Source organism: Leuciscus leuciscus (genome assembly GCF_965113295.1).
Source record: "Leuciscus leuciscus genome assembly, chromosome: 15".
NCBI classification, from domain to species: domain Eukaryota; kingdom Metazoa; phylum Chordata; class Actinopteri; order Cypriniformes; family Leuciscidae; genus Leuciscus; species Leuciscus leuciscus.
In genome coordinates, this window is record NC_138739.1 from 4,705,942 (window position 1) to 4,718,232 (window position 12,291).

The window sequence follows — 12,291 nt, forward strand, 5'->3', positions numbered from 1 at the left end:
CCCCATCTTTCTTTCTCGTCTTCGCTGGGGTTGTAACTCTTGTGATGCCCTTTTCTACGAACAGTCAGGCTAATGATTGAGTAATGCCATTGAGGAAATCTTAGCAAGAACAGAGAAAATCCAAATTCATTAAATCCAAATTAATTCCCAGCGGCTCCAAAGCAAGCAAATGTTCTCAGGGCTCCTTCCTGCCTGAACAGGACTATTTTGGGTTCTCCTGCTTGCTATTCAGCCGACTGACGATTCCCCACTGACTTCATTACATATTTGCAGCTGTGTTTTTTCCCCCTTGCCTGTTTCCGCTTGGGCTCGGATAAGCTCACTGAGAATATATGATCTGGGGAGGGATTGACAGTGTTCCTACTTTAGCAGTCTTTCTCAAAATCTATCAATCTCTTTGTCCTCACTGCTCATTGGTATGGAGAGGAAACATTAGCATAAAGCTAATCAGGTTTCTGCGCTCTCGTTTACTGTCCTCGCATCTCATTCTGAGCTTATTTTTCTCCCAAACAGTCCTAAGCTAACTAAGCAAGAGGGATATTTAACAACAACGTTCCCTGACAGTGTTTAACATGTCGGAAACTGTTCAAAAGGTCTTTGATCCCCTCTCACTTTTCCCTCAAATCTCCCTTTCGCTCAGCCACGAGAATGTTTTCAGTTATTATCTTTTGTGGATAATTACATTTTGAATTTCCATTATCCATCCTGCCTGTGGCGTCTTTGAGGCTGCCGGTGTAGCCTTTCTGTTAGCGGCACAGCTAACAACAAAACAAGCTGTTATCTTACTTTAACCAATAGTGTCGAGCTCAAAGAGTCATAACGCCGCACAATACCATTTTTGTTAAAAGGCAAGTGGAAATCATTTTCTGAATATCTGTGCCACGACGCAATCATCTAGCTGACATGAACCCTCTAGCTATGAACTATTATCTGAAGCTGAACAATAACGAATATATTAGAGGATTCAAATGCCTTCTGCGAACTGTGAATGCACTATGAATAACCCAAAAGCAGCAGAACCTTCACTGCTGACGACCAGGGTGAAAATCAGCAGAAGTTTGTAGAAGAAAGCATGATCAAATTAGCCAAATCAAGCGTGTATTTAAAGGTGACATATTATGCCCCTTTTCACAAGATGTAATATAAATCTATGGCGTCCCCAGAATGTGTCGGTGAAATTTCAGCTCAAAATACCAGATCATTTAATATAGCTTGTCAAATTTGCCCTTTTTTGTGTGTGAGCAAAAACACACAGTTTTTAAATCTAGCCTAAAAACTTAATTTTATAGACTGGCATTTGACGCTTTTTTGAGAGTTGCTTTTTTATAGTGTCTTATTGTTTTCTTCTGTGCTGTTGACTGTTTGTATCATTGATATGTGATATGTGTGAACAGCACTTTGATAAACACTTGCTGTTTTTAAAAAGTGTTTCATAAATAAACTTTGACTTGACTTTTGTGTGTGTCCCTTTAAATGCAAATGAGCTGCTGCTTCCCGTCTCCGTCCAGTAGAGGGCCGATCCTTTACACGAGCTTCGGCAATAACAAAACGCGAATAATGCAGCCAACGACAGAACAGTTTGCATGCTTTGCTGGAACGTTTGCCATTGCGTTAGAACTGGTTACACTATTGTCACTTGCGAAAACTAAACGGCGGCGCCGTGGGTGTAAACGTGCAGATTAAGGGCCGGTAATATTATAATAAGATCCTCTTCCTACTTCAGAAGGGAAGCGAAATCTGATCGGCTTATTTTTTAACATGCTTGACATACTGGATTGTTACTTTTCACGTTTTCTGGGTTGGTAGAAGCACCGGGGACCCGATCATAGCATTTAAACACGGAAAAAGCCAGATTTTCATGATATGTCCCCTTTTAATAAACAAACACCGGGATGTGTGAATGACAGCCAGTCTGTTTCTGTGGAAATCTCTCAGGCACAGATAATGCCGATGACCAAGACTTCCACTGATCACGCTATGCCGGCAAATCCAACTAGTCACGGATTGTGGAAAGCTCTTTTTTGGGAATTCTCCACTGCATCGGTGTCAGTACGAACAGTGTCCTTTAAACTGGCCGTTAAGTGTTTTTCTCCCGATCTGCCGGAGTTGGCGTGAGCTTGTGACTGGCCGACACGCGGTAGCTGTTGACCTGCAACCGGTTGGGGCTTTAGCGACGGCCTTGGGAGACAAAGTCTTGTCATCTCCCGTCATCCATCCGATTCCGGATCATGGGGGAAAACAGGCTGGGCTGTCTGTAAAGTGGAGGCCGTGTCAGGAGGCAGCTCTGCTGGGGCGTAGAGCGTGGCAGCCAGGTGTGGAGTCGAGGAGAGCGCTGAACCGTGACCGGCGCTACCATGCAGCTGTCTATTACAGCGGGTGTGCACGTGACGGCTCTCGCCAGGCTTGATTAACCTCAGCTCTCATCCAAACGAAACCTGACCATCTTCAACACACACACACACACACAATTCCCAGCACCTACAGTCCCATTTGAGTAATTCAATTAGTGGGCAATGCTGGCGCATGATTGATTTGTTTGTGGGATCGACCGCGTTCTTGTTATTTTTGCCTGCATGAGCGGGACTGATTTGGAGAGAGAGTATCACACTTGCTCAGAACAACAGGATGACCTGCTACGTTTGCTTAAATGTGCATCATGCATCCCATTTACATTTATGCATTTGGCAGATGCTTTTATCCAAAGTGATGATATACTGCATCCCAAAATGCAATGCGCTTTTAGTTGACCTTCCATTTTGCAGTGTGACTAATGACCTGGAAGTAATAATAATTCAGCACTTATCTATTTTTTTTACTCATTTTTTGATTGGTCCACCAAAAGTAAAGACAATCTTTAAATGTCCAAATAACAGAGATCCTATTCGTAATGGGTATTATTTGTTAAAATATCTCAAAATCCCTAAAAACAAGACAAACTTACTCCAGAAGCAACTCTGCATTAGATATTGAGGCTTGTTTTAATAACGTGCATATTTAATAGTTTAATACACTTAATAGCAACTTGCAGTGTTGCTTTAAATACATTTATTTAGCTTTTTTATTGGAAATCAAGTCAAAAAAAGATCCTCAAGGTTTATCTGAAGTGCCAACATGAACATACTACTGCATTTTACTTTACAATCCACTGTTTAAACAAAAGTAGGCACCATACAATATATAATGTGTGGCAGTAAGTCAGTATTTCATTCTGAACACAGCCAACGTTCCTCTCCGATATTTTTATGCACATTTCTTGTAAATCTGACAGCTAATCACATGCTAAAAATGGAATGAAAAATGGGACTTTTGCTTTAAAAAGATAGCCAGCAATGACTGTGCCAGCATGTACGCGTATGGACACACACCAAGGTCATTCAATTTGGAGCATCATCATGGGGCCGAGACGTAATGCAATTGTTGTCAACTTCCATCTGTTGGCTTGTAGTGCTCTCATAAAGACGGCAATGATGCGTGCACACATCCGACGGGTCCACCGCGGGCCACTCGGACTGTCATTTAGAGGCGACAGGTCATCTGCACCAACTAACTCACATAGACCGAACTGGCACGACTTAAGATCATGTTTATGCAAACACGGAAACAAGTCACTAAGCTAACCAATGCAGTAATTGAGCTTTGTTAAGATGCCTAAAACCGACGCGTGACTGTGCTGCACATTTAGCCCAGACTGGGCCTGAGTTTGTAGAAGCTGCCCTGGGCAAAAGCTCTGTCTGGGATCACTAATCTCATTATGCAAATGCTGCTTTATAAGTCACGTTCAGTTTAGCGAGCAGCAACATGATTAATGTGCAGTGTTTTTGCACTATCAATATGCATGTTGGTGTGTGTAATCGAAGAAAGAGCTTTTATGCTGTATACTTTACTAGCTGTTGCCAATATAATGTACTATTAAAAGTATCTATCTATCTATCCATCCATCCATCCATCCATCCATCCATCCATCGCATTTATTATTAAATTATATCATATATAAATCTAGCAGGTGGAGCTGGGGAGGTGGAGGGGTTCAGAGGAAATGTGATAGCGCTGCAAGACTAGTCTACATCAAACACTGAATCAGACTATTTAAATGTTGAGCAAGCGATCTCATTTTTCATTTTTCGAGTGTCATGACTGAACTAGATATATGCAGTTTCGCTTGCGATCCAATTATGATATTGCAACGCATTTTGAATCGTGACGCATATCGCAAGGAAGTTGATGAAACCCAGCACTAAACAAATGTAGACAAATTCAAGAAAGGTAGACAAACAATTTAGGCACCTGTAAACATACAAAATTGAGCATTTGAACAAGAAGAATGTACAAAATTACACCCCAAATTGTTACTGTGATGATTACCATTTGAATCGTAGCTTCGTTCACCCAGGAAACCAATGTAAAATCAAAACAAATTCGCTCACCTACCTGTGCGCTGTGAAATAGAAGGCACTTCGTTAACATCAGAAACTGCACACAGTTTTCATATATATATAATGAAATGAATATCGATCTATATCTGGAGCGACCCCTCTGAACATCAGCCCTGATATCATCTCCAAACTCTGTGGAAACAGAGACATTTTAGCTGGAAAAGGTCTAGGTAAATTTGTGAAACGTTAGCACCGGTGATTCGGCCGGAGATGAGATCAGGACTGAAAGGAAAGCTGCGACACCGTTTACCCAGTGTCCTCATTAGCGTGATAAGTGTGGCCTGAAAGCGCGGCCTGAAAGCGCCCCGCCAAACAGCACAAATGTCACAGACGTAGGTAAACATCAACCCCCGACACCTGTCTGACTCCCAACACTGACATTAAACACACATGAGACAGGACACAGATACAAACACGCACACAAAGACACACAATGAAAGCTGGAGAAAGAAGAGGACAGCCGCTCTCCGTTTCCAGACGGTCGTCTGGAGTCATTAGTTAGTTGAGGTAGTTAAGTTAAGGTTAGTTGGGTTTTTATATTAGCGTCTTACCTCGGATGGGAGTACCCTCTGGAAAAAGACACAAACGAAACAGACATCAGTTTAGTTCACGGTTAATAGAGAGGTGCAGGTATGACGTCACTTTGTAGGCTAATCGGCTGTTAGCATCGCACTGGTTCCCTCCACACAACATTGACTCTGGGGCAATGGTAGTGCTAAAATGCTAACTTGTTTCCGTGTTTTGGCTTACAAAGTGATGTCATACCTGCAGCACTCTATGTACGTTCAGGTTATGACTCTCTTAATGTACTGGTTAGTTTAGTTTGAGATCATCATCACAGCTTTAGTAAAGGTTAAAGACCTGCCAGTGCTGGACGTGGAGCTTTACATTCATCTTTCTTTCCCTCCTCTACTTTATAGATGCATAAACAATCGGATATGTTTGTAAAGGTTAAAGACGCTAAAGAAAAATGTGTTTGATCAATTCATGATCTTTTGAACATTTTAGCAGTTTTTTTCAATAATTACACAAATTTTAGCTTTATTATGTATAGAGAAACCACACATAAAAATAGTTTATAAAAGCATAAATTAAACAATGTTTATTTGTATTTATTCAATTTAATTTATAATTTAATTAATTTTAATTTACTATTATTATTATTATATTAATAATTATGGCTATTTTACTGAATAAATTATTCATTAAATAATTTGAATTAATTAATTTATAATATAAATAAATTATAAAAGTAATTTAAATATATTTTATTTCATAATACATTATTAAATGTAATGATTTATTTTATTGATCTTATTATTGTTCATTATTATTATTGAGTTTCATTTTTCTAGGCTATACAGCACTGAAAAAAATCAGTCTAATAAAAATAATTATTAGTTCATATAATACATTATTAAATATGATTTATTTTTTGTTTTATTTTGCTGGGGTCCACTGAAAATAACAAAAATCTATAATAATAATAAAAAAAATATTTTTTTCATAATTAAATACTAAAAAATATGTATCTAAATTCATTATCATTAATTATGTTTTTTTTTTTTTATTCTGCTAGGGTGCACTGCTAAAACAAATCAAAACTCTCCACAGTTGCAGCCAGACATGTAAGATGAAGAAGCTGTAAGCAGTTATGGTTAGCATTATCTTACCAACATCTACGTGACGTCATATCTAACATTCACAAGCAAAGCTGTCTTTTCCCCTCGTCTTCCTATCTTTAACACCTGGCAATGGCCTGTTTTAGGTTTATTTCTCCACTATAAACAGCTCGTTGAAATCCTGTCCCTCTCTGACCCCAGCGCTATAGAAACACAGCGAGCTCTTTTGTCCAGCAGCATGAAGGTCATCTGTGTAATGTGAAGGATATTTTGCCTGCTTCTCGATCAGACTGATATTAACGTCTTATATCGTCTCCGGCAGTGCTAAAACGCACCATTTTATTCAGTATTCCTGTTTAAAAAACACCAACATCAGGCCTGGAAATAACGCTGTGCCTTGACGAACAAAATATAATAAAAAGAATGTAAATAAAGGGGGTTTCATCTAGTATTTATATTTATGAGCCTCCTAACGGCAATATACAATACAAATGCACAGCGCTGCGAGAAGTGCACTAAATAATTCAACCTACAGCCGAACGCATGTGAGCTTTGAGGCTCACGGAGGGCGTCTTTTTGAAAAGCAGGCAAAATATTCATAATTTAAAAGTTGTTTATGTATATTTAAGGAGTTGAGGAGGAATCAGAAGGGCACGGGGATTAGGGATCGTCAGTGTTTAGTTAGTATCAGGGACGTTGAGGCAGCAGAATTAGCTTGTTTTTGTTCCTACTAGAATCAAAGTTATGGTTAAGGTTTGGAAAGAACTGGTTAGGTGAGGTTAGGTTAAAGGTTAGAGGTTTTCAAACACACAAATTCCACACAGAATGACTGGACAAAATGCTAAAAAGTGCTTTCGTTTGCTCAAAGAAGCTTCCAGACATTCTCAATCTACTCTGGCAAGAAAAAAAAGTGGGTTTTATAGGGGGCGGCAGACAATCTGGCCGCGGTCTTAATCCATCTGCACGGCTGAAACTGAGTCCGGCTCACTGCCATGCGTTTAGGCCCGAGTGACCTTAAAAATGTCTCCGCCGAAGCGCAGATGTCGTCTCTACCTACAGAGAAACTCACCGCCTACATCGTATCAGACGGCCGGTGACTCGCAGATCGAGAAGCTGCTCCGTGGGTGGAGCTTGACATCCAGCCCTGCCTCTCTGTACACAATGGGAGGAGCTTGACATCCAGCCCCGCCTCTCTGTAAGTAATGGGTGGGGCTTGGCCTCTCTGTATGTAATGGGTGGGGTTTAACATCCAGCTCCGCCTCTTTGTAAGTAATGGCTGGGGTTTAACATCCAGCTCCACCTCCGTGTACATAATGGGTGGAGCTTGAAGGTCCATTCACATCCTAACCCTAATTAGGTTAAGCTCCACCCATTAGGTCCACAGAAGTGGAGCTGGACTAGGTCGAGCTTCACCCATTACACCCACAGTGATTGGTCTGTATAAGTGAATACACTTTTAAATATAAACAGACGCAAGCCATGAAAGCCTTCAAACTACCTAAAGAGCTTGATGTTTCTTCTATTTAAAGACCTAGACCTGCTACTCTCCCCTAAAGAACTAACAATGAAACATCATTGTCTTCAATTTTCAAAAAAACATATAGCAACGCTACAGAAGTTCATTTGGGTCCATCAAGTCACAGTGAGAGTCCTGCTCTTAACCACTGTAGCAAAGCTTAAAAGCCATCAATTAGACAAGCACCTCGGGGCCTGTTCCAATCAGACCGCCAGCCAGCGTGCACAGGAAGTGCAAACCGCAGCAGGAAGCTGTCCATTTATCTGTCCCGCGTTCCTCCCAAGGTATCGCCTGTGGAGATTTCAGGAGGAGCAGCTGTACCTACACCAGGACGAGATCCATATATCAGACAGCGGCCGCAACTGTGACGGCTGCTGCCAACTAAAGAAAGGACACGGGTTATTCAACAGCACGCCAAATCTTGTTTTCCTCTCAAGAAAAATGACTTCGGCCCCGGTATGGAAACTAAAGAGATCAGTTTCACTTCGGAATTGAGATAAAAACAGGAAAGCAGGAGTCTTGGCTGGCGTCGATAGCTACAGGCCTTTTTCTCATCAGCATAAATCCCTCCAGGTCGGAGGATCGGGTAGCAGGATCGCTCTAAAGTAAACATCCCTACATAAGACACCTTCACTCGCTCTCAGGGCTCTGCTGAAAGAGCTTTCAAAGACAAAACAAAACATGTGATGAACAGTCAAGTCAGCATGAAATCAAACACAACCACTTGAACTAGGATAAGGTGGTCTCCTAGATGAAAACTACCCAAACCCCACTAAAACCAGCTGGCAGACCAGTTTGACCAAGCTGGGAGATCAGCTAAGACTTACTTAGGCTAGATTTCTTCAGCTGAGCGTCTAAGGTCATTAAGGTTGTGAGGCATGTTGGGATAATGTTAATTAATAGCCAAATACATTAATTTCTGGTCTCATATGTATATGCAAAAATTAAGCCATCTTTTTCACAATCCAATCAATTACTGATAAATGTTCTACTTTACATCCAAGAAACACCTCGACTTCCAGAAGTAAAATGGGGTTTGAATGCAATTTCATGTTGTCTTTACCTTTCAAGCACATGAACTATGGAGGACCTGCAAATTTAATCCATCCCTTGGGTACAGGACCTCAGGTGATGTTGCTTTTGGCTACTGTAGAGATCCAGGCTGGGCCGGAAGGCTCCAAGGCCCCAGCAGTTTTCAGCCATCTAGGCTGGTTCTGCTCAGATGATAAATATGTTATTGTGATGGAGTTGAGCAAGCGCTCGGTGGCACACGGACCGAGGGTGTGTCCGGCGGTCAACAACAGAACCGCAACTGCTTGGCCGGAGCTTCTGAAATTCTAATCTGTTATTCTTCTGTTTTATAACCATCAGAATATTTGTGGCCGGTGAGAGTTGAAGCAAAGCCAGAGAAGGAATTTTCTTGAGAGCTGGATGTGAATGAAGAACACTAGATGGTTTAACTAGTAAATCCACACACGCAAACTCGCACACACAAAGACTTTCTGCAGTGTGTCATCCCCAAAAGCTGGGTTGAGTCTTGAGAGAAACTGGGAAATGTTTCATGTTAGTGGGCGAGGAGAAGGAAAAGAAATAAGGAGGGTACAGACAGACGTGAAAGGGAAAGCAGAGGGTAGGACATGCATTTTAAAGCGAAGTTAAAATGCCATCTGCTTCAGGGACACTAGGAAGCTTGCGCACTCACTGAGACACTTACCAAAGGCTTCTGGAAATGATAATAAACAGAAAAAGAAACAGAAAGGAACAATAAAACAGCACATTTTAGGGTCGGATTCACAGCAGCTTCACACATCTTGAAATCAACAGAGTTTAGTGGGGAAGATCTCTTTGTAGGATGACACGTCAGATGGTTAGATGCACGTTAAACAGATTTTAGACACGTTTTATGACCTCATTTGATGATAATAGAGCCTAGCTTATGGGGGAATCTCACAAAACCTGTCGAGAACATTTCCAGGTTTCTATGTTTACAGAAACTACTATGTTAAATGTATAGTTAGAGATAACGTTAGGTTTCTGTTTTATATATAGTGTGTGAAAACACAGTCAGACAAATTGCTCTTGATAAAAATAATTATTGCCTTAAGAAATTCATTAACATCTGTAAAGATTTAGAAAAATTTGGCATTTTAATTACCAATTAGACGTACCAAATAAATACTACTAAAAGCATTTAGATAACTCACTAACACACAAATTGAATTAAGACCATGATTATAGCTAATTTGTAAATGCTGTATGCTGAGCATACTGAATTTAGTTTGTCTAATTAGTAGTACTCCAATGGTATGTTAATTATTAAGGGCTAGTCAGTGTTCTGCATGTGAATGCCGCCAGAAACCTGCTTCAATTGAAACAGAGACAAGAGAACAGAGAGTGAAGCACAACAACATGTATGACCCACACACACAGTGACGAAAAGACAGACAAAACACACAGAGGGAGGACAGATCGCACAGCCATGCTAAACTTAGCTGCTAACTGTTTCGGCTGTATGCTAACAAACATTTTCAGATTTGTCTGGTTAATCTTGTATGTCTGTTGGCAGGGGAGAGAAATTAGCTTGCAAAATGAGCTACGAGTGCTAACCTTGAGGCTAGTGACTTCGCTAATGGAAGCTAAAAGGGTTGACTATTTAGTCCTCCTTGTCCTCAACCGGAGAAGTCAAAGGCATTTGTGTTCCTGTACCACAGCCAACGGTGTTACGGAGGCCTGTGATACCCCCTCAGCGAGTCTGGGTCTTCCATTAACACGGAGCAAAACAAAGCACTCAAGTCTAACATAAGTGAGAGCAGATGTAGCCGTTCACCGCCAAACCATTTTGCTTGAATCTGAAAGTTTATTTTGAAAATGCCATGACGGATCCTGAAAAGGGGAACTCTGGGTAGGCGAGTTCAGGTCAAGGGTTGGTAGCTGAATATCTACTGCCCATACCAATTTGCATCAACAGCTCTGAATCAAATGCAACCCAATAGATTTTCTTTTCTCTGTTGCTGACAAATCACTGACCCACAACGGTGGCCTTGGGGCGACTGGAGCGCTAGACTTAATGAGATATATAATTAGACTCTGTTTTACTGGGTCTTTCAATAAAGTTTCATTAGCCTAAACCAGACATTAATCATACGCTTGCCACAAAATCTGGACTAAGCTCCTCTGACACTGTTCATTAAAAGTCATTATCTTTCCATTTCAGCTTCCCTAGCAACTTTAGTGTGTTGCATTAACGCTCTGGGTGGTTGTTTTGGAAGAGCGCAGGGTACCTACAATCAGAAAAAGGGCTAATACAGAATCCTAAAACGGAAGCAGTGAGAGGAAAATAAGTATATTAGCAGTAAAGCACCGTGATTGGTCTTACCTGATCTGAGCTGTTTGATTCTGCCGTTACTTGTGCTAGGGTCGATGGGAAGGAAGTCTTTGAACCAGGTGATTTCCGGGTCGGGGTTACCACTGGCGGCGCAAAGCATGGTAGCCGTTCGTGTGCGTTCCACTACCTTCAGCTGTGGGCCCATGTCAATGTTGGGGAACCCCCCAGGAAGTAGGTCTTCTGTTGGGGAGAACACAGAGAAGTTTAAAGACAAGCAGTAGACAATTATATAGCAATTACCAACTGGAAAGTTGCTACTAAGCAAGTTTCTGGAAGAACCACCTTGACATGGAATGAGCTCTGTACTGGAGAATGCGAGAGGTTTGGAAACAAATAGTGTACATTCAAGATGTCAATTGGGGCTTTTGCAGTGGGTAGTTCTAGGAACTCAGTTCTAGGTACTAGCCACCAGGGTGGTTCCCAGAGAACTAAATGTTCCCCTAGGCCCATTTTCCTGGTTGCATTCGCACAGCCAGTAGGAACTCTGAAGTGACGTAAGCCATGCTTGTTTTGCGCTTTTATTTTGAAGGTGCGGCGGACATTGACGCCGCTGAGAACGCCAGAGCACACAGTGCTCCCGTTCTCCATCTTCATTAGTTTACGATCTGTTTAACAGCCCTGTCTAATATGTGATTATATTAGCGTTTGCCATGTGGTTGATGCCCAATGTTGCTAGCTGAGCAGAAATACATAATCATGTTTGGCTTTGTCCCCTCAAAGTCGATTTGGATTTTCCCCTTCGCGTAAAAGTTTAGAGGTCCATTTATCACTGTTTTCCATGTTCGTAGAGTTAGCTTGTGGAGTAAATATATAGGCTATAATCTGTGTGTTTCCATAGATTTAAAAAAAAATTGCGGGTGCTGGTGTTTCGAACGCATTTGGCCAATCAGTGTACTTTTACGTCACTGGTAGATCCTACTGTGCTGGGATAGACCCTACTCGGAAGTAGGAGCTAATGTAGTTCCCCCAAAAGGCGGTCCTAGGACTAAAATCGTTCCCAGTTCCTGCGGTGCGAACACGGCAAAAAATAGGTACTTCCATTATTAGTTTTATAAAAAGGTTCCTCCGGTGTGAAAGCCCCTAATAACCTACTCAAAAGTTCCTACTAAACGAATATCTGGAAGAACCAACTTGGCTTGCAATGAGCGAGTGGACCTGTTTTTCTACAGGGACCCTCAAGGGGACTTGCTGAGGGGCAATCAAACATTAGCATAGCAAAGAGCACACCATCATACATACCATTCGGGCCCTACAGATCTGAGTCTACACTAGCGACAGGGCCGTTTAACCGGGGCAAGCACTGGTGACATTTCACCCCAGGTTCCTCAATAGTTG

At 41.5% G+C, this 12,291-nt stretch overlaps 1 protein-coding gene across 22 annotated transcripts in view; it reads right to left on the reverse strand.

Annotated features, from left to right (window-relative positions):
• The window catches only part of ptprsa (protein tyrosine phosphatase receptor type Sa), a 204,860-nt gene that overhangs the window by 76,724 nt on the left and 115,845 nt on the right, over nucleotides 1-12,291 (reverse strand). For 14 of the 22 annotated variants that reach the window (XM_082138944.1, XM_082138947.1, XM_082138938.1 and 11 more), the window contains 2 exons: nucleotides 10,948-11,136; nucleotides 4,985-5,002 (listed from right to left, as the gene is read on the reverse strand). In XM_082138944.1, the coding sequence (XP_081995070.1) occupies nucleotides 4,985-5,002; nucleotides 10,948-11,136 (207 nt within the window). The remainder of the gene's footprint in view (nucleotides 1-4,984; nucleotides 5,003-10,947; nucleotides 11,137-12,291) is intronic. The other 8 variants (XM_082138939.1, XM_082138943.1, XM_082138942.1 and 5 more) reach the window with 1 other exon arrangement.